This window comes from Typopeltis vanoorti, chromosome 11 (genome assembly GCF_054136105.1).
Source record: "Typopeltis vanoorti isolate ZY-2024b chromosome 11, IOZ_Tvanoo_1.0, whole genome shotgun sequence".
Classification (NCBI taxonomy): domain Eukaryota; kingdom Metazoa; phylum Arthropoda; class Arachnida; order Uropygi; family Thelyphonidae; genus Typopeltis; species Typopeltis vanoorti.
The window spans coordinates 102,185,809-102,209,894 of NC_143559.1; the positions used below are offsets into that span (position 1 = coordinate 102,185,809).

General features: G+C 35.9%; 1 protein-coding gene across 2 annotated transcripts in view; it reads right to left on the reverse strand.

Annotated features, from left to right (window-relative positions):
• The window catches only part of LOC150101882 (uncharacterized), a 71,791-nt gene that overhangs the window by 26,322 nt on the left and 21,383 nt on the right, over positions 1-24,086 (reverse strand). For both annotated transcript variants that reach the window (XM_090401015.1, XM_090401016.1), the window contains exons 2-3: positions 12,209-12,340; positions 811-948 (exon numbers count right to left, since the gene is read on the reverse strand). In XM_090401015.1, the coding sequence (XP_090257141.1) occupies positions 811-948; positions 12,209-12,340 (270 nt within the window). The remainder of the gene's footprint in view (positions 1-810; positions 949-12,208; positions 12,341-24,086) is intronic.

Here is a 24,086-nt window from a genome sequence, read left to right on the forward strand (position 1 = left end):
AAGTTGCTTAGTGTCAATATCTTTTAAGAATGGTAGAAGATGAATCTTTTTTGGAAAAAAATTATTAATGGTGATGAAACATGGTGTTTCATGCATGATCCTGCAAGAAAGTAACAGAGTGTAAAGTGGTGGGAAAGAATTCCCCAAAATCCAAGAAGCTGTTTTCAAAATTCTCAAGTGAAAACAATGCTCACCATCTTTTTCAATGAGGAAGGAGTTATTCATCACGAGTTTTTCCCTAATGGTCAAAAGGTCAATGCAAAATTTCATGAAGACATTTTACATATGATACATGTGATATGTACTGCATATGGACCATCATTATACAAATCCAATAACTGATTCTTGCTTCACGGCAATGCATCTTTACACAATGATGCAGTTGTGAAACAATTTTTGGCAAGCAGGAAAGTCACTGCCCTTCAGCAGACCTTGTTCCAGTCGATTATATTCTTTTCCCAAAATTGAAATTTAAAAAGTCATTATTTTCAAATGAGATTTAAAGTGCAGTTACAAGGAAGCTGAACAGATTTCTGAAAAAAAAGCTGTTTCTGGATGACATGAGCAAATTGTCTACATGTGCAAACAAGTGCATCAGTCAAAGAGGAGTCTACTTTGAAATTTAACCTAAAATTAGCATGGTATATTTATAAACTGTTGTCTTATATTAATTGTCTCAAATCTTTTGCACTGACTTTGTAATTACATAAAAGTTAATTACAGATATGTAATATACACACACAAATTAATTCAGTGTTACTTTTATTTAAAAACAAAAAAATAATAATAATAATAATGTAGTAAACTTACTTGTCTAGCAGGACAAGCTGCATCCAAACAAGAATTTATATTGGGCACATTACAATCACACTTTTCAATACAACTGTAACAGCAGTGGCAATTACAGCTGCACTTTTTTGCGCAATATTCACCACAAAATCCTTGCATCTAAATACAAATAAATTATAAATTTGTTAGAGCATCTGTTAAGGTTTTTTTAAAAAAAGTAATATATAATTTATATTCTGATGAAAATTATGGATTAAGAGAAAAATTCTTTCAGTAAAAAATTACCTTTTCTAATCTGGTCTCATACAACATGTAGCCTACTGGCATGATATTGGAACAAAATAGCACCACCAACATGGTTATTCATAGAAATTTGAAAGCAAATTGGAGAAAAAAATAAACACATGAAAATACATTCTGAATGGGGAAAAAAAAAAGAAATTTGATAAAACGTTTTTTTGGTTGTGGGGAGAAACTTTTGAAGTTGCCAATGTAACAAAACAAAAAAAGCTTAGTGAAAAAAAAAAAGTGCTAAGGTCCCACTGGTTGACCTTACCTTCAGAAATTATAAAACAAACTGCAACTGCACTGACCTTTAAAGGCATCAATTCAGGGCTGAAGGCAGTCAGATGCTCTAGGTGCAAGAAAATTTTGCCATTCTTTAACTGTGTCCAATCACATGAAATAATTCGAACTGTTATCTGGGTATCATATACCTTGGGCGCTTATCAGTTAGTATAATGCTACATCAGTTAAACAATACTTGTGACCATTCTTTCAAAAAAAAAAAGTTATATACAAAGTGTAATTGTCAACCATGTAACGTGGATGGTAATGATAATGAAATGTATAATCAAATTAGCCAAGCAAATAAGAAAAGAGTAATCATTATAGTGGGCAATTTTAATTATGGCAATATAGACTGGAATGATTAGATAGCAACTGGAAGTAAAGAAAATGAGTTTCTTGAGTTTTTGAGGGATAACTACCTCAGACAGTATGTAATAGAAGGCACGCAAGGATTGACGGTCTTGGATTTGTTCAGCTCATCAGAGGATGTAATTATAAATGAGGTGTCAAATCACCTTCACGGTCACTCACCAATTGGTGAGTGACCGTGAAGTGATTACCTGGGTGGTTGCCAGCAGTGTGAGGACCTCTGTGAGAAAAAGGTATATGTGGAACTACATGGGGGGAGTGATTATGAAGAGCTCAGGAGGCAGCTTGCAGGTGTAGCATGGAATGAGGAGTTAGCTGGAAAAGAGATCAATGCAGCTTGGGGGATTTTCAAGAACTATCTAGTAGATGCAATGTCTAATGTATTCCAAGGGTGAGAAGGTTAAATAAGGTAGGTGTAAAATGGATGAATAAAGAGATTAAGCATGCACATGCAATACAGAGAAAAAGAGCATTATGGAGGCAGCATAAGAGAAGTGGAAATAACCAATTCCATGAGTTCTACAAAGACCAGGCAAGGAGGGTGACTTGGTTGGTGAGGGTAGCTAAAGAGGGGTATGAACAGCAGTTAGCTAATGAAGCCAAAAAGAATCCTAAGGAATTCTTTCGATATGTAGCCAGCAAAAGAAAGAATGATTATGGAAGGATGACATTGATTGGAGAAAATGGTATAAAGAAAGCTGTTGCAGAAGATGTGGTGGTGACTCTTAATGAGCAGTTCATAAAGGTCTTTCAATCTTGTGAATGTGACTTCATGGAGAGATTGAGAGCAGTTAATGATGGGGAGGAGAGACTGACTGTAAGTGAGCAAGAGGTGTACAGGGAGTTGAGCAAACTACGTTAATAAGACTGTGGGACGTGATAATATATCACCACGTATTCTGAAAGAATGTGCCAGGGAGTTTATGCCTGCCTTGACATATTTTTTTAATACGAGTCTTGTACCGGGTCAAATTCCTAAGAAGTGGAGGAGGGCAAGATTGTGCCACTTCATAAAGGAGGTGATAGAACTCAAGCATCAAACTATAGGCCTATCTGTGTGTCAGATGTTGTGGTTAAGTTGTTGGAGAAGCTTTTGAGAACTAGGATCCAGAATTGGGTTGACAACAATGATATTATCTTGATGGACAACATGGATTTGCTAAAAGGAGGTCATGTTTTAGTAATCTAAGTAATCTACTTACTTATTACAATAAGGTAACTGCTTCCTTGGACAGAGAAGAAGGATACACAGTAATATACTCTTAGATTTCGCAAAGGCTTTTGATAGATCACCACATGATGTTGATAGTCAAACTAGAGCAGATGGGGTTGGATATTAGATTAGTGCATTGGATTGGAAACTGGCTATCTGATAGGTATCAACAAGTTGTGTATGGGGGAGCGATATCCAGGACAAGGAAAGTCACTAGTGGTGTGCCTCAGGGGTTTGTTTTAGGGCCATTACTGTTTAACTTGTATATTAATGATATTGGTGAAGATTTGGATAGAGATGTTCAGTTGTTTGTAGATGATGCAAAGTTGGGACGAACCATAAAGAGTAGTGAAGATGTTGTGACCTTGCAAGAAGACTTGAATAAATTGAGTGATTGGGCAAGCAAATGGGGATGTGAGTTCAATATTGCAAAATGTAAGGTTTTAAAATTTGGAAAACAAAGATGGGATGCAGAATTTATGCTTGGTGAGAATATATTGTTGGAAGTAGAGGAAATAAGAGATCTGGGGGTGATAGTGGATAAGGATCTAAAATTTAGGGGACACATCGCCAAAATTGTGAAGACAACACAAAGACTTCTAGGAATAATGCGGAGGACACTGACATGTAGAAGTAGGGAGATTCTTGTTCCATTGTATAAGGCTTTGATTAGGCCACACATGGACTATTGTGCCCAGATTTGGTCACCTGGTTTTCAGAAGGATGAAGAGATGTTGGAAAGGGTCCAAAGGCGACTGACTAAGGTAGTTTCTGACCTCTGGAATGTCGAGTATGAGGAAAGATTGAAAAGATGTAATTTGCAGAGTCTGGTGGAGAGAAGGAAGAGAGGAGATATGATAGAGACCTACAAGTTGGTAAGGGGTTGTTATAGGATCAATGGTGGAGAAGTTCTACAGAGAATAGTGGGAGATCAGGGGAGAACCAGAGGTCATCCCTGGAAACTGTATAAAGAGGGTGTGAGTAGGGGAGTGAGAGGCAGGTTTTTTTCGTGCAGAGTTGTGAGTGATTGGAATGCCTTGCCTGAGAGTGTGGTGTCTGCAAGGAGTTTGAATGTGTTTAAGACACGGTATGATGAGATGTGTGTGAGATAAAAGGACCTCCTAGATGAGTCTTTGACTCCATGAGGTCTTGTTTAATAATAATAATAAGAAGAAAGATGAAATGTCTCTTGCATTTGGAGTACAGTAGCGAGTCTTCAAGAACTGCAATTTATGCAGATTTTGTTGATTTGGAAAAGTTCACTAACTTGATCCAGTTACTTTTTAAATCCCATGAAGGAAGGGAAGAACAAGTCTTGCCAACTGGGTATAAAATCACTGATACGCAGACATGTATAGCTGCACACTTCCATGGTTATTCGTATACTGCACATTATTTTATACAATATGATTTTTATTTTGATGGAAATAACTTTACGGGTTTTAACATTAAGAGAAACCTGCCTGTTTCAGCACACAAAGCAGCAACAGCAGATAATACATATTTAAACCACAAACTTTCTACAGAAACATCACGCCGACTAACGGTAGGCACCATTTTTCAATAACATCTAAAAGGAGAATTGATAGTTAAATGAATATTTCGTTTATTATTTTCTAAAATTGAATAAATAATAGTAAAAAATTCATTCTGTCACTTTGAACAATAGATCAATGTCAAATATCACATTTTAAAATGTTTTCTAATATTTATATGCACACATTCATTTTGCATACACATCAAATAATTCCTGATTAGGAGGTAACTCTTCTGGGACATCGATAACTTATTTCAGTAAATATACTCATTTTTTGAGGAAACTGCATATTTGAAAAAAAGATCAACATTTATTAAAGGAACGTGTTTCTTTTATGTGAAAGTTACAGTTTCTCTTATATAGTGATCAATGCAACCAAATATACAATTGGTTGCTGCTACAGGCCAGGGGGTACAGGGGGTGATACTGAATTCATGCATCGGCAAATTAGTGCAATGAGTACAGGATTAGTGATTATTATGGGGGATTTTAATTATGGTGATATCAATTGGAAGGAGGAAATATCACGTGGCAAAAAGGAAATGGAATTGATACACCTTCTAAGAGATAATTACTTGAAACAGCACATAACTGAAGGGACTCGTGGTGTGTGAGAGTGTGTTGATTTGGTCATAGGTTCAGAGGATATATGCATAAGTAAGGTGTCCTCATTACCTCCATTTGGTGAGAGTGATCATGTGGTATTGACTTGGAAGGTTGCAAAATTTGTGGATTTCTCTCTTAAGAAGGGGTATATATGGAACTACAGGTTAGGTAATTATAACCAGCTGTGGAGTGAGCTTACAGCAGTCCCATGGCAGAACATATTGCAGGGAAAAGCAGTGCATGGGATAAAATCAGCAGGTATCTGAGGAAGGCAATATCAGAATGTATTCCCATGGTCAGGAAGACAAACAAGGTAGGCGTTAGATGGATGAGTAGTAGTAGTAGTATCAGGTTTGATCTTCAAAAAAAGAAAATGTTATGGAGAATTTACAAGGAGAAAAGCGATCAGTACTACACCCATTAGCAGTACAAGCTAGGAAGGTTACCAGCATAGTAAGAAAAGTTAAATCAGATTATGAGAAACCTTAGCCAAGGAGATCAAGAGTAATCCCAAAGAGTTTTTCCACTATGTGTCAAGTAAAAGGAAGAATGACTTTGGAAGGATAACCTTAGTGAGTGCTGATGATATTGAGGTGACCAATTCAGATGTAATAGTATGTACATCTGAATTGGTCACCTCAATTTTGAAAAGTGATCACTCAGAGTTACTGAGTGATCACTTTTCAAAAGTCTATCACTCAAGTGAGGATATCTCTGTAGCAATAACCAGCGTGAGAATTGAAGTTAATAAATCAGAGGTACTTAGTATATTGCAGAATTTAAATGCAAACACTGCTGTAGGTTTAAATGGAATATCAGCTCGGGTGTTGGTTGCGTGAATGTGCAAAGGAATTGTCTATGCCTCTTACTTGGTTATTTAACTTAAGTTTGAACTCTGGTATGGTCCCTAGGGAGTGTAAGGAAGGCAAAGTGGTTCCTTTGCATAAAGGTGGCTCTAAGACTACGGTAGTTAATTACAGACCAATCACCATCTCGGGAGTGGTAAAAGTATTGGAAAAGTTAGTTAAGGAAAGAATTCAAGAATGAGTGGATAAGAATATGATGCTCTACAGGGGCCAACATGGTTTTGTTAAAGGTTGAGCCTGCCTTAGCAATTTATTAACTTTTATAATAGAATGACATCCGAGTTGGAAAAGGGGAAATGGCTACACAGTGATACTACTGGATTTTGGTAAGGCTTTTGACAGGATACCCAATGGAATACTGTTGCGCAAATTGGGGACAGATACTAAATTGGTGATATGGATAAGAGAACGGCTCATTGAGAGATACCAGAAAGTAGTGTATGGAGGAGCAGTCCAGGATGAGGCAGGTGACCAGTGGTGTGCCTCAGGGCTCTGTGCTTGGGCCGTTATTGTTTAATTTGTACATAAATGATATAGGAAATGGCTTGAAGGGAGATATTCAGTTGTTTGCTGATGATTCAAAGTTGGGTAGCACAATAAAAAATCAAGCTGATGTTGAGAGATTGCAGGATGATTTAAATAAGCTGGCAAAATGGGTAAAAGGTAATGGATGTTAGTTCAATGTAGAAAAGTGTAAAGTTATGCATTTTGGGATTAAAAGATTACTAGCTGTGTACCACATTGATGGAACGATACTCTAAGAGATTGATGAGGCTAGGGACTTGGGGGTGTTGGTGGATAGGGAGATGAAGTTCAGAGGGCACATGGCTAAGGTGTCCAAGATTGCACATAGGATTACTTGGTTATTGAAGAACACGCTAACATCCAGAGATAAAGAGGTTATTATTATTCCCCTTTATAAGGCGTTGATACTTCCACATTTGGATTACTGTGCTCAAGTCTGGTCACCTGGATTCTTTGGAGATGAGGAGGTTGTAGAGAAGGTTCAGAGGAGAGTGACTAAGTTGGTGAGTGATGTAAAAAATGCTCCCTACATTGATAAATTGAGAGCTTGTGATCGCAGAGGTTGGTTGATAGGCTGAGAAGAGGGGATATGATAGAAACACTTAAATTACTAAACAGTTTTTATAAGATTGATGCAGGGGAAATATTTCAGCTGTGTGATAGTGATGGAAGAACAAGAGGTCATCCCTGGAAATTAAGGAAAAGTATGGTTAACAAGGGTGTGAGAACTAGATTTTTTGCTTGGAGAGTGGTGAGTAGGTGGAATGCATTGCCTGACTCAGTTGTGAGTTCTTCATCTGTAAATGAATTCAAGAAGAGGTATAATAGATATTGTTTTGATAGTTTGGGTCTCTCGCAATGAGTCTACTGACTCCATGGAGATACCCATAATAATAATAAAGAATGTTATCTTTTCCATCTGACTCTCATCCATTAAATTATAGCCTTCTTAGGCTATAATTTAATGGATGAGGCCCTCTACCAGTTCCTTTTATGTACTTCATTATTGAGTCAAAATATCCCATACACTACATATAATATAATTTTAAATATTATGAAATCACATTTTACTCTTAACTTATATAAATGACATTCATGGTCCTATGCATGTACTCTCTGATATGTGCTCTCACAGAATGTACAGGATATTATGAAAGAAATAAGTGAAAAGTCTAGTATGATTAGAAACTTCCTACTGACCCCCCCCCCTTCTTTTCCATGATTGCATCTTCAATTTCCTGAATACACTGTCAAGTTCTGAAATTTTCTATCCTTGGAGACAACCTTGATGGACAGACAGACAGATGGATCAACAGACAACGATCCGAAGGACGGCCCAGAATTAGATGGATAGACAAAATAAAAGAGGACCTGAAAACCAAATCACACCAAACTAGACAGAATTGTTCAGACTCCCCAGGGACAGACAGAAATTGAAAGAGTTCATTTGGCATCATCATCATCCACATAGATGATGAAAGAGGAGAAGAAGAAGAAGACAACCTGACCACATCTTTTATGTCCCTCTTTCTGTCTCTAGCAGTTTGGTTCTTGTTTTCAAACTCATTTTTTTCTTGAATATTTTTATATTTGAGTCTAATTCACCTCTGAAAGTTGCTCAACTTTGATTCTTTTGAAAACTTTCTTATACATTCTTTCTGATTCCAATCTTTGAGTTTCTTATTCGGTTTTAAAACTATGTGGGATTTAATATCCCCTTAATTTAAGTAATAATTTCTTATACATGTTTCTTTTCAATATGATAATTTTATCCTGCTCAAAACTAAAAATTGATCACTTCCTATTCAAATCCTCTGCATATTCTTGTATCCTGAACCAGTGTGAAGATATCATTATCAATAATAACACAGTCAATGAGACTTTTCTTATTTCTTGTGTCTTTTCTCCATGTGAATTTGTGCACATTTTTATGTTGAAAGATGGAATTATTAATGACTAGCTCATGTCCTGAACAGAAATTCAGCAGGTACTCATCGTTATTAGCTTTGCTCTTTTCTCCAAATCTTCTAAGAACATTTGCCAGCCTGGCTGGCCAAGTGGTTAGCCTATCTGCTCTCCAGTCAAAAGGCTGAGGATTCGAATCCCGCGTGGGCATGAATGTTTGTGATTGTCTGGCGGTGCTCAGCGGTAGATGGAGTCGGTGTAGCTGCAGCCAGTTGTGGATGAGTGGTGGAGCAGGTGCCCTCCCTCGATGAGTCGTTGAACTCCCTGGAGGTGTCGTGTACTACTAATAATAATAATTTCTAATCATTTCCAACTCTGCTGTTTAGATCTCCAAGGACCAACTTTTCCTTTGTGTCAGTTGCCCTCTCTAATGCCTCAAAAAATTCCTTCATTTCTTCTTTAGTAGAATCTTCTGGATTATAGGCACAAATAAGTCCCGTTTCCAATTCACCATTCAAATGTTCATTCACATATCATTCTACTTGATACTGTGTGCCATTGAACTATTTTCATGTTTAGTAGTGGATACTATAACTACCCAATCTTTTCCCTGATCATTATTGCCTGAATATAACATCCAATATTTGTTCTTAGTTGAATCTGATCTGTTTTTATCTTCTTTGTTTTGGTAACATCTAACATGTCAGTCTGTTACATATCCAATTCTTCTGCTAGTTCCATTTCTTTTTTATTAGTGCTGCTTATCTTGATGGTGCCATCTGCTGATGTTAAGTTGGAATTTATTTCAGTAGTTGCTTTTTGCTGTTCACCTCAGTTCCCTGACAAAAATATCAGGGACCTGGTTTAACCCAAGCAAAATCCCAGCTAGCATGAATTTCCATCATGTTATTTTAGTTTATGCCAATAAGAATATAATTGTGCTAAATCCCAAATTGCCGGCCCATCCTCATTTGTTCCATATGCGGATAGATAACTACTATCAGGATGCACCATGAGAAGGTGAGGATTGAACATTAAGTCAGAAGCCTCAGTCTGTTCTTCACATTCCTTTAAAGGGTACATAGAGGTCTCCAATCAGTTATGCAACTTTGACCCTTAAGTAACCCCTGCAATCAATCCCCCAAATCTAATTAATTACATGGTGGAGTGAACTTTCCCTGACAGTAATAATTTTTCATCTGAATCCAACAGCCAATATATTCCCTAAAAGTCCTCCACAATATTGAAAGGGATTATTGACAATAATTATCATCACTGAATCCTCTCTTTCATTCATATCACTTCTTATTAAAAATATTCAGTTTCTGCACCAATTCTTTCCCCATGATGCAGCAGAAACTCAAACTCATTATTTCTAATGAACTTGCAAATAATGCATTAACACAGCATGAGTGATTGAGCGATGGCATGAAAGAAAGAGTAGAATGATGAGCCTGGTAATAGCATATTTATATGGTCTTTCATGGAACAAAACATGAAATAGAACAGTTGAAGAAACATCTGGCAAGTGGTATGGCAGAGAAGAGAAACAAGAGAGAGGTGTGAGAGAAGAGAAAGCTAAGTATGAAATAGCAAAGGAGAGTGTTTTGTATGGAGACTTTGATAAGAGGAGTGCTCAAGAAAAACATGATGAAATTGTGTTTTCCTGAGCAAAGATTAGAATGAAAGTGATGCTGTTAAGATACAGAGAGAGAAAGTGAAGATGACTATGTAGAAATGATCTGAACAGTGACAAGTGTGATATGAAAGAGTTGCTGGTACAAGTGAATAAGAAGAGACTTGACTATACAACTTTGACCCTTAAGCAACCCCTGCGATCAATCTGCCAAATCTAATTAATTACATGAGAGAAAAGAGAATAATAATGAGAGAATAAAGATTATGAGTATGCTGCCATAGTAAGATAGAGGCAAGTTGAGAAGGGACATGATTGCAAATAAGTCAATGTGTAAGTTGTGCAAATTAAAATTATGGTGAGGAGTTTGTGGATGTGTGAAAGACTTATGGATGGAAGGACTTATACGAGGGTTGTTTGAAAAGTTTGGTAAAAAAATAAGTTAAACAAATTTTTTTTGGAAAAAAAATCACCTTTATTTCTTAACATAGTCTCCATCGAGGTCTACACATTTGGTCTAGCAAGTTTCCAATTTTTTCATCCCATCTAAAAAGTAAGATTTGTCAAACTGTGCAAAATAGTCATTGACAGCCTTGATGACATCCTTGTTCAAAGAAAAATTTTTCCCACCAAGCCAAATTTTTAAGTTTGAGAACAAGAAATCACACGGGGCCAAGTCCGGAGAATATGGTGGATGTGAAACCAATTCGAACCTCAATTTGTGCAATTTTGCCATTGTGATGGCCAATGTATGGGATTGTGCATTGTCTTCATGAAAGAGCACTTTCTTTTGTGCACCATTTCTTTTTCAGTTCTTCTTAACGGTCCAACAATGATGCATAATAGACTCCTGTTATTGTCTTACCCTTTTCCAAATAGTCTATCATGATAATTCCTTGGGAATCCCCCAAAAAAAAAACAGTGGCCATCACCTTCCCAGCTGACAAAACGCTCTTCGCTTTTTTCAGTGCTCTTTCACCAGGCATTTTCCACTGTTTTGACAGCTGCTTGGACTCAGGTATGGTGGTGGATCCAAGTTTTGTCTACAGTCATGAATCGATGCAAAAAATCCTGCGATTTGCAATTAAACATCACCAACCACTGTATTGAAATGTCTTTTCGCATGAGTTTTTGATCAACAGTAACAATCGCAGCGCCCATCATGCACACAGCTTTTTCATGTGCAATTTTTTGTGCAGGATATTATACACCTGTTCATTTGAGATGCCTACAATCTCACCAATCTCACGCACTTTCACTTGGCAGTCTTCCATAACGATACCATGGATTTTGTCAATCATTTCCTTCGTAGTGACCTCAGTCGGCATCCGGAGCATGCTTCATTGCACAATTCGATGCACTTACAACCATGTTTAAACCCATTTATCCAAAAATAAATAGTCTTTTTTATTTTTAGGTGCAGAGTCCCCATGAACAGCATCTAACTCGGCTTTGATCAGCATGGCCATCCACTTCTTCAAATAAAAGTGTTTTATGATTGCACGAAACTCATTTTTCTCCATCTTTATGAAAATGTGAATACGGTCATTTTAAATGTTTGTCAAACGAGAACTACGTGTCGCACCTGGCTAAAATTTTGCCAGGGGGTCATAAAAGAAATGATACATGCTGACACTGGTATGAATGAACGAATTGTGTCACCATCCATTGGAAATTTACCAAACTTTTCAAACAACCCTCATAAGGAGGATGGTTTGCATTTAAATGAATTTGGAGTTAGGTATCTTGAGAAAATGTTGTTCAGAGAGTTGAGAAGTGCAAGTCAAGAAACTAATTATTGGGAGAGGGGAAATGCAGTGATACCTTTACACAGGCAAGTGTGTAAAGGTATCCTGGAGGCAAGTGGAAGAATGATCAAATAATGCTGAATGTAGCTCCTCAGGTTCCGAAATTAAGTGGGATAAGTATGAGTACAAGATGTGAAGCCATACTTTGTGGGCCAAAGGGGGATGCTGCAGTTTATGTAATATTAATGCAAGAAACATCTTATTTCAAAGAGGATACGAAGAACAGGATACAGGGAGAGATTTTGTTAATGATAGCAGAAGAATTTAAGTCCAAAAAGAGTGTGTTGTGAATGTAGACACACTGAATCAGTTTAAGGCATGGTTAGATAATAATAATAATACAATAACATCAAAACTGCAAACAGTATCACAAGAATAGCATACCAGAAGACATTTCCTTATAACCAAGGCAGCTACTATTAACATCAAGTATCCTCCCATAGCCAAGACCAATATTGCTGCTGATGGTAAAGGCAAGTTTTCTGTGGCATTGAGAGCAGGTTTTGGGGTACGAAACTGGTTTAAAAAAATATAAATAAAAAGTATAAATTATATTATGTTGAAAGCCTTATTGAAGAAACATACATATATTAATAACTTAGTTAATAAATTTTTAATAACTAAAATTATAATTAACTAGGATCTACCTCCTATTGTTTCACTTGCTAGTGCTTTGTACCTCTGAATGACTTGGCATTCTGCAGCTCATCAAAAGAATGCACATTCTTGATAATAATGGCAACAGAACAATTGATTGAGCATTGCTGTTGACAACAATGCACAATTGCATAGAACACTCTGATATTCTATTTCTTGCAATGACACAAATCATTAGTTACAGATTCCTGATCAAACCACTAACTCATTAACAGATAATATAGTCCTGTCTAAGAACCATGAAATTAACTTCCTTGTGAGAGCCAGATCTTTTCAGAAACAAATTTAATTATGTGTTAATTGGCTTTCCATAATTCCTTGAAGGCACCTATCAACAACAACAATAATATCATTATTATTTATATCTTTATTTCTTCTTCTTCTCTTCCATCATCAAGATGGATTGAGTCCCACATGAATAAGAGCCTTCCATCATTCTCTGTCCAAAGCTCTTTCATATGCCAACAGCTTTGAAAGTCCAATGCAGTTCTAAGGGGAGTTTATGTCGTTAATCTTGGGCTTCCCCTGGATCTCATATCCACCATAGTGTTCTCAAATACCAGGTGAGGAAGTCTGTCCAGTTTCATTCACACAATGTAACCAAACCAGTGGAGCTGATGGTTTTTTAATGTGTTAAGAATTGTTGAGTTGGAGATATTTGAATCTTGTAGCACTTGTTATGCATTAGTCTTACGTTCTGTCCAATGAGCTCTGTTTATTTTCCTCAAGCATTTCATTTCAAAAGCTAACAGTTTCCTCTTTTCTCTTTTTTTTAAGGTCCAAGTTTCTGTATTGTAAAGTGTTGTTGGTAGTATTATAGCTTCGTATAATTTTATTTTTAGAGTTGTAGGAATTTTGTTGTTTTTCAAATTTTATTAAATTTATTCATCACCAACCATGCTATGGAGAGTCTGTGTTTTATTATTGCTATGTCATTTAAATTTGAAGTCAGGTATGTTCCTAGGTAATTAACTTCTTCTATGGTTTCCTAATTAAGTGTTATCTGTATATCTTCCAGGTGTCTTCCATTCATTTTCTTTGTTTTACTTGAATTTATAATTATATTATAATTCCTGCAGGCTTATTGTAATTTTGCAAGCTGGTATCAAAGATTTGGTTTGTAATCTGTTATAATGTAATAAATCTTTTGACTCCACGGAGGTCTAGTGTTAATAATAATAATAACTACATCATCTGCATATATGACATGTGTTATTGGTCTTCCATTGACTTTTACTTCTTTTGTTAAGGACAATGCCTCTTTAATGAGTTCTTGGATGAAAGTATTAAAAAGACATGGGCAGAGTGGGCATCCTTGCCGGTGAATGTTGGTCGATTGGTAGAGCCTCTGCTACTAATGGCTCAGTTAAGTAAGTTTGAGCGCGGTTAGTAGTTGGAAGGAGACCCATCGTTCGATGCTGTCTGCACACTCTCCCTCGATGAGTCTTTAGACTCCCTGGAGGTGTCAAAATAATAATAATAATAATAATAACTCCTCATTTGATTTCAAGTTTTTTAGTTATGATATTTTTATATTGAACTACTGCACTTGTATTCTACGTAGTTTAAAACAAATTTTAAGTATTCCAAAGTCTATGTTTTTCTTTGTTAATATTTGAATAAGTTTTTCTTTATTTACAGAATCAAATGCACATTTAAAATCCACAGAACAGCAATAAGGGTCTCCCCCCCCCCCTTGTTCCATGTGATTTCAGCCAAACTATGAAGAATAGAGATATCATCAATTGTTGACCTGATTTTTCTATAGCCAGCTCGTTCTTCTTCTGTTAGCTATTCATAAATGTTATTTAGATGATTCTGCATTATTTTTAAAAAGATTTTGTAAGAGGCAAAAAAGAGTAATTGGTCTATAATTATTACATTTTTGAACATCACCTTTTTTATGTATAAGCAAGATTTTGCTGATTTTTAATCATTTGGGATAGTCCCAGCAAAAAGAATATTATTGAAAGGTTTGCTTTATTTTGATAAAAAAATATTTTGATAAAAATGTTTAATTAGATCAGGTCCACCATTGTTATAGAGCTCTGTGGTTAATTCATCATTTCCAAGTGCTTTTGATGATTTCATTTGATGAAGTGAAAGGATAACTTCATCCTCTAGGATCAACAGTGCTATATCTTTCTCAATGTTCAGTATATGCGGGTGAAAACTTTTACCTTTATTAATATCTTATGCATAATATAGAAACATGATATGGTAATAAGTTTTTTTTGCTAGTTCATCATCAGCTGTTGAAATTCAGTCAATGCTCACTACAGCACCACAATAACAAAAATTCACTTACTCACTATAACAAACTACTGAAAAGTCCCAACCAAACTTTACGTGCACTTATACTAAAAGAAATTCACTACAGCAAATTACCCACTAGAACATACTATTTTTTGTATGTTCTAGTGGGTAATTGATTGAATGTCTGTGAAAATACTAGTGATGGTGGTGGTCAATAGATGGTGTTGGTGTAGAATGATGATGATGGCAGTTTGGTTCGTTGTACTTGGTGGATTGAGTGGTGGAAACAGAGAGTCATATCGCAGGTGCCCTCCCTCGATGAGCCTTTGGACTTCTTGGAAGTGTCACGTAATAATAATAATAATTTCAGTGATCATTACAAGTTTTCTATAGTAAGAGTTCACTGTATCATATTTTTCACTGGCTGCATAACATTCAACTTAACTATAATTTTTTTTTATGTAACTTGCATCCGTGAAAGGTTGTAAATGTATAGCATATTGAGTGAGCTAAGTTAGATAATCATTTTCTCTGTGCTAGAGACCAAATATGGTACTTTTGATCTCTTCAAGACTCCCTCCAATAAACAGAATAATGATTCCACACCAGATGACAAAAACTGTCTACAACTTAAAGACATTTTCACAAACAAACATCCATGCCTACAGTGGAATTCCAATTCACAGCCTGCTCCTTGGGAAGAACAGGTATAATATCCACTTGGCCACCCAAGCTGCAATTTAATATAATTTATAAATAAAGCTCCTAACTTATTAAACTGTTGAATATTTATTACCATATTTGAAATGCATTAGCTACGTCTAATTATTGGCCACATCCATATTTTTGAAACTAAAATTCTTAAAAATAAGATATTGAAAAACTGTACCAAACTTTAAATTTCACCTTTCATTATTATTGGAATCTTCACCTCATCTACAAATAGTTGATTTACTAATCATCAAATGTTATCAAAACAGTAAACCTGCAGAATGATAGTGTTAAAAAAAATTACTTGATCAGCACAATCATCAGCAATCACTGCAACCTTAACTTTTTTATAAGTGCCATTAAGTTTATTTTACAATTTCTACCCTTCTTGTTAATTACTCAGCTTTGCTTCATTACTTAAAATGAATAATACATTTCATTTTAACTAATGAAATGTATTATTTGATAGTATTTGGTGTGCTATGATGAAATAAACCTAGCAATGGATACACTACAGCAGGGCTGTCCAAAGTACTGCCCACGGGCCGCATGTGGGTTTTGATTTTCACGAATGAAAAAATAAAATAATTTTAATGCGTATTAGATATTTTAATTCTATCACTAATCAATAATCTCATGTTGGTAATTTTATTTGGTGTTTTTTACATCACTATATACCCACGTGTTTTTCAAATATTAGATGCATCAAAGAAGCTTTCTTACACTGTTTTGTTCCAACGCACATGCTCTGGGCGCTCACAGGGAATGTGAGAATGCAACTAGTGCACAATTAGTGTTGTTCATTTGTTCAGCTTTCGAGGTTACGTATGTCGCTGCTGCTCACCAAATTACTAGATACGCATTGTGATGCGGCCCTCAGATAATTTGTTTTTTAATGCGGCCCTCGGATTGCCTAAGGTCGGACAGCCCTGTACTACAGCATGGGGGAAAAAAAAAAAATGGGTATCACTGTTATGTATACCTTAGTTAAGTAAACATCTTAGTTGTTTTTTTTTAAATTAATTCAAGATAAAGATAATGTTTCAGTACATTATCACATCCACTGATTTGATCTTTAATAAACTAGAAATGGAAATCTTCTTCTTTTTGTTCATTCTCATCCGTCAGATGACGGGTTGTGTCCTCTATGTGCAACCCTTTGCCATCTGGTTCTATCTCTGGATATTTCATCTCACTGAAGCTCAATAATTGAGACCTTCCCTTCAGATACCATAGCTTTAAGTTCTTTTTGGTCTACCTCTTGATCGTCTTCTTCCAATGATTCCATTCAAGACTATATTTTGTAATCTTTGAAAGGACATTCTCTGGAGGCATCCAAACCATCTTAATTGCTGTTTAAGAATTACAACTGTGATATCTTCTCTATAGTTTAATTCGTGCTTCACTTGCCTCATTTGTTTTGTGTTCTGACTAGAAAGTCTTATTTATTTTTCTTAAGCATTTTATTTTGAAGGCTTTGATTTTCTATATTTCTTTAATAAATTTAATCCTTTATCCAAGTGTAAGCAAACAAAGTTTGCGCCTGAAAATATCTTCAGGACTGAGGTAAGGTAGTGCAACACCAGGCAGCTCCGAGCAAAGGTGGACCAAGCTCTCATCACTCCTTGTCTCGGTATCTCTATGAGACCTTTGCTCAGAGTTGCCTGGTGTTGCACTACCTTACCTCAGTCCTGAAGATATTTTCAGGTGCAAACTTTGTTTGCTAACACTTGGATAAAGGATTAAACGAAATTTATTATAGTCTAACCAAGTGAAAAATAAACTTCTATATTTCTTCTCGATTGAATGTCCAAGTCTCAGCTCCACATGTTGCTGTAAGTATAATAATGGTTTTATAGAGTTTTCGTTTGAGGCTTTTTGAAATACTATTATTTTTCCATATTTTGTTGAATTTATTCATATTAGACCTTCCTTTGTTATGTCTGTATTTTACTGTTTCTGTGTTGTCGAGGTTGTGAATAATTAGACTGCCAAGATATGTTAATTGCTTCAGTTGTTCAAGTATGTGATTTTCTAAGTTCATTGAAACATCTCATCCTATTTTCATTGTTTTAGTTTTGCTTAGATTGATTTTCATTCTAAAAGTTTTGCATTCTTTGTTTAAAATTTTTGTTTTTTCCAATTGTTCCTTAGATTCTGCAATAATAATATCATCTACATATTTGATGTGGTTGATATTCGTGTCACTTATTTGTAGACCTGGTTCTTCAGCTATGGATTTGCATATTTGGTCGAGATAGATAATAAATAAATTTAATGAGAGTGGACAATCCTGCATGACTCATTTTTCTACTTTGAATTTATCTGTTTTTATTTTATTAAATTTGACAGTTGCTTTGGCATCTTTATAATAATTCATAACAAAAGTTTGTAGTTATGAATCTAGCATCAGAGATTTTAAGATGTTCATTTTGTTCCTGTTAATGGAACCAAATGCTTGTCTGAAATCAATAAAACTGCAGTATATAGGTAAGTTGTATGCCCAATACTTTTCAGCTAGGCTACGAACTGCAAAAATTTGGTCTATAGTAGACCTTCCAGGTCTGAATCCTGCTTGACCTTCTCCTATTGTCTCATTCATTAAAGTCTAGATTCTATTTTGAATAATGTGTATAAAGATTTTATAACTATGATTTAGCAATATTATGGGTCTATAATTTTCACACCTTCGTTTATCACCCCTTGTTGAGAATTGGTATTATAATACCTGTCTTCTAGTCATCTGGAATTTCACCAGTATACAACAGTATTTGGTTAAAAATTTAAAGCAGAAAACTGATGACTGCTATGCCACTGTATCCACATTTCAGTTGAAAGTTCATAATAACCAGGTGACTTAGATAAGTTCATTTGGTTTATTGCATTCAAAATTTCTTCTTTTATTATGAATGCTTTTTCTCTTTCTGTCTCCTCATTTTTTCTGTGTTCTCTGTGTTTTTCCCATCTTCTTCCCTCTGAAAAAGTATCTTGTAATATTCTTTCCAAATTTTTTTTTTATTCTCTTGGATTGTTCCAGTTTCAATACTGTTTTTATCTTTCATTTTTAGTGGTCTGTTTTTGTTAATTCTTTAATAAGAATTGGTGTTGGGCATTTGGAAAGGCTATTGTTTTCTGAGAAGGTACAAAGTCAAGAAGTTAATGTAGTAAATGATCAGAGTGTATTTGTAAAGCAGGATCGCACAACTAAAGGTAGGAATAGAAATTAGAGTCAGGATCAGGGGAACGGGAGTGGTTAGACCAAACCAAGAGATGTGGTATAGCAGCTAGAATACAGAATGTCGGTGCTGGTAGAATGGCCTCAAAGACAGGGATTGTTATGTTTGTACACAAATGCAAGGAGTATTCGAAACAAGAGAGCTGAGTTTGTTGCATTGATTGAGTCAGTATAACCAAAGATAACTGAAATAAGTGAAACCTAGTTGTCTGAGGAGGATGTGATGTCAGGATAAAGATATAAAATTTTCCAGAAGGACAGAAACGTGAAAGAGGAGGGGGGAAAGTGCTGTTAATGATTGCAGAGAAATTGTGTCCACAAAGTGTGGAAGTTGATAGTGCATGCACAGATTTTGAATCTGTGTGGTGTGAAGTTAAAATAAACAGGCTAGTATATCTGATAGGATGCTGTAATAGGCCAGGGAATGCAGAGAATACTTATTGCGAAATGTTTAGGCAAATTAGTTAGGCAAGTAAAAAAGAAGGTGATCATGATGGAAGACTTTAATTACAGGAATATTGAACAAACTCAAACTATTGTTCCTCCTAGGAACAAGGAGTGTGAGAGTGTTGGATTTCTGAGAGATAAATATCATAAACAGCATGTGACTGAAGCAACTAGAGGCTTTAATATTTTGGATTTGATGATTGGGAAGTGATGAAACAAGAAAAGGTTACTGCCAAAAATGGATATATGTAGAAATATAAAGAGAGTGATTATAGGAAGCTCTGTAGTCAGTTAGCATCAGTTGGGTAGATGAGTAGATAGCAGAAAAGATGTTGACAATGCATGGAAACTCACAAGGCAGTATCTGATAAAAGCAATGCATAACTGCATACCAAGGGTTAAGCGAGTAAATGGAGTAGGAGTGAAGTGGATGAACAGTGAAACTAAGCAAGCTGTGCTGGAAAAGAAAATGTTATGGAGGAAGTACAAGACAGTTGGTGGTGATCAGGTCCATGAAGAGTATAAGTGCAGGCTAGAAAGGTAACAAGCATGGTAAAGAAAGAAAAGGTGCAGTATGAGAGGAAATTGGCTGCTCAGGACAAAGTGAATTTTTCTGCTATATGGCAAGCAATAGAAAGAATAATTATGGCAGATTGATACTGGTGGATAGTCATGGCAGCAGAATAACAGTAGCAAAGTATATAGTGGATTACTGAATGAGTACTTTATCAGCATATATCATACTGGTGTAAATTATGCGGTGCAATATATAGAAGGAAGGCAAGTATTGGGAAAATTAGAAGCAAAAGAATCAGAGGTGTATCAGATGTTAATAAGGATGTGGAAAAGGATAACATATTATCATATATTCTCAAGGAATGTGCACCACAGTTGACTATGCCATTGACCCAGTTATTTAATGAAAGTCTTGTAGTGGATAAGGTTCATAAAGAGTGGAAAGAAGACAACAGTACCACTCCACAAACATGACTCTAGGACAGGAAGTTTCCAATTATGGACCAGTCTGTATAACTGCTGTTGTAGTCAAGGTGTTGGAGAGATTGGTTAGGAATAGAATACAGGATTGGGTTGATGGACATAGCATTCTTTATAATAGTCAGCATGAATTTGTAAAGGGTAGGTCCTGTTAAGCAACTAATTTGCATTTTATGATAGGGTAACGGGTGTGTTAGATAAGGAAGAATCATATACACTAATATTCTTGGAATTTGCAAAAATGTTTGATAGCTTACCAGAAGATAAGTTGGTACAAGCTGCAGAGGACGGGAATAGACAGTATATTGGTTAGATGGATCAGAGACCGGTTCTCTGAATGATATCAACAGGTTGTGTATGATGGAGCAGTGTCTCCAAAAAGTGTCTCTTGGGCCCCAGCTGTTTAACTTGTTTGTAAACAATATACCATGTGGACTGACTGGGGATCTTCAGTTGTTTAGTGATGATGCAAAGTTGAGAAGAATTATATGTAGCACTGCTGACGTTAATTCCCTCCATGAAGATTTGAATAGACTTTTGACTTGGACAAAGGAGTGGGGTTGTAGTTTTAATATCAATAATTGCAAGATGTTACATTTTTGAGTGCAGAAATATATAGCTGTCTACCATATTGACAGTGCCACACTGCAGGAAGTGGGTGAGATTAGAGATTTGGGAGTGATGGTTGACAGTAGACAGAAGTTTAGAGGACATATTGCTAGCGTTGTAAATCTGTAAGTTTTTTCAAGAGATTGTCTGAACAGCAAACAAAAGCGGCAAAAAGGATAATGACTGTTTCTGATAAAGCTCAAATCGCTTCTCAAATCTCAGAACTGATAGCAAAAAATATGAAAGATCATACTTTAGGTGAGTCACTTATTTTGCCTGCATGCAAAAAAATGGTCATGACAATGATTGGAGATGAAGCAGCAATGAAAATAAGCAAGATTCCTCTGTCCAACGATACAGTTCACAGGCATATTATAGAAATGTCTTCTGATATTGAGAAAAATGTATGCAGTTATAAACTTCAGTACTCAAATTTTGCATTGCAAGTTGAGTCAACAGACATTACCAATAAGGTGCAACTCTTAGCATTTGCCCGTTTTATTAATGAAGATCAAATAGTAAATCAGTTTCTTTTTTGCAAAGAATTAAGTGTGTCTACAAAAGGTGAGGATGTTTTTAACATTTTGAATAGCTATCTTGATAAATGGCAGTTAACATGGAAGTTGTAGGCATTTGTACAGATGGAGCCCTTTCCATGGTAGGCTGTGTTAATGGCCTTACATCTTTTGTAAAAAAACAAAATGAGAATGTTATCGTAACTCACTGCTTTCTTCATAGGGAGGCCTTGATGGCAAGATGGTAAACTTTATTAAAACAAGACCTGTCAAATCGCATTTATTCGAAAAGCTTTGTATCGATATGGATTCACAACACAGACGGCTGCTTTTATACACTGAGGTGAGATGGCTGTCAAGGGGGAAAGTACTTACCCGTGTACACGAGCTACGACAAGAACTTCTTGCGTTTTTTGAAGAGATGAAACAATTACATTTTTGTAACCTCCTTCGGTGCGAATTTTGGATTGCCAGGTTACAGTATTTGGCCGATATATTTCAGCAGCTCAATATTTTGAATACTAGCATGCAAGGGAAAGAAGAAAATATTCTCACATCCACTGACAAAATGAAAGTGTTTCAGAGAAAACCATAGATTTTGAAAAGAAAAGCTGTTGAAGGTAATTTGGAAATGTTTCCATTGGTAAGTAACACTTGCATAAATGAAACACTTCCAATAATAGTTGAACATTTAACAAGTTTAGAAGAAAAATTGAGTTCTTATTTTCCATCTCTTAACACTGAACAATACGATTGGATTAGAAACCCATTTATGGAAACTTCAAGTGATTTTGGTTTAACATTAACAGAAGAAGAAGAACTGGCAGCTATATCCACTGATCGTGGATTGATGATTAAACATAAGGAATTGTCTCTTGAAGCCTTTTGGATTTCTATAAAAGAAGAATATGCGTCAATATCTAAAAAAGCTATGAACATTTTACTACAATTTTCAAATCATATTTATGTGAATTAGGATTTTCTACCCTCATCACAATTAAGTATAAAAAGAGAGGAACTCCTCAATGTATTGATGAGGAAATGAGAGTTTGCCTTTCAAATATATGCCCAAACATTGAAGCAATTGCTAGGACACATTAGGCTCATGCTTCTCATAAACACAAGAATGAATAAACTTAAGGTATGTTTCATTTTATTTTTTTTTATCGCATTATTTTTTTTCTGTACTATTGGACTTAATTATTATAACATATTTCTCAGAAATTTGTATATAGTGCACCTACAATTATTTGTAGGATTTTAAATGCACCCGACTTCAAAAAGTTTAAGAACCACTGATCTACATCAACGCCATCTACTGCCCACACCCACCACCACCACAGCTAGTATTTTTTGTCTGTAAATTGTGTGTTCTCTGAAGGGCTGATTTGTCTGTATGTGGGATGTAAAACCCAAGTTTCTGGGAGAAAAAACCCTGCTACCACCATATGAGATCAGCTAACTCACCTTCAAATGAAAAAGTCCATATTCCTCCCGTCATGACGGGAATCGAACTTAGGTCTTTTCTAATCGAAAGGCGCAAGATACTGTCATTCTTCCAATTGCGCTATAATTTAAAAAATAAAAAAAAATCCCTTTTTTCTATTAATCTAATTGCTATTATTCTTGGAACATGTGGTTCAAATTATCTTGGCTTTAGTAATGATTCTCTATTCATAGGGAGTTTTTGGTCATTTTAATGCAGCCAGTTTGCCACTCCTCTGCTTCATTTGTTTTCTCTCCCAATCCATGAGAAGAACAAGTAAGATAGGAAAGGTTCAACCCTAGCTGTGAATGCTCTAATAGCATTGGGGGGAAAGAAGTAAGTTTGAAGTTAACCAAAAGAAAGAAAGAAAGAAGGACAAGGACCAGTCTACAGATAATATAACAGATGTATATTATGTGAAGTAAGGCATGGTCCAGCACTTCCCATACTCACTAAAGTGAGCCCTTGAGGTAGAAATGAAAACCAAAGTGGGTTATTTTGATCTTCATTACTTGTTTACTGTTCATTTGTAGCTCAACTGCAAAGACATTGAATAGACCTTGATTTTTTTGAAGAATCTTTATAAGGCTTTTCAACTGCAGATAAATTAGCTAGTCTTATTCAAGATTTTTTTTTCTCCATGAAACTTTTTATTATTATTATTATTATTATTACTACGGGCTACTCCAGGAGTCCTTAGACTCATCGAGGGAGGCCCTAAACATCATGTTCACACAGCTGTTCAACATTCTCACAGTATCTATCATACCTTGCCTTGAACTCTCTCACTGTCATAGCACCCACAACAGACTCTGGCAGCTTATTCCACTCATTTACCACTCTAAAAGTAAAGAACCCAGCTCTAACACCCCTGCTAACCACGCTCTTGACCAGCTTCCATGGGTGTCCCCTAGTTCTCCCACCACCAGTCCTGATCTCAAAAATATCATCTGAATTAATCCTATAGAATCCTTTTAGCAATTTGAATGTCTCAATCATATCTCCCCTTTTCTGCCTATCAACTAGTTTCTGCAACCCACAAATCTTCAACCTGTTCTCATATGGTTCATTCCATAGACCTGCTATCATCTTAGTCACTCGCCTCTGGATCCTCTCAACCTCCTCCCCATCAAGAAGGAACCGAGGTGACCAAATCTGGGCACAGTAGTCGAGATGAGGTCTTATCAGGGCTCGGTACAGAGGTACAATAACTTGTTTTTCTCTGCTCGTCAAGGTATTTTTCAACAACCAAGTGAGTTGATGAGCTGATTTAGCTACTTTCGCAATGTGCCCCCTAAACTTCATCTCCCTATCCACCAACACTCCCAAGTCCCTGGCCTCATCAATCTC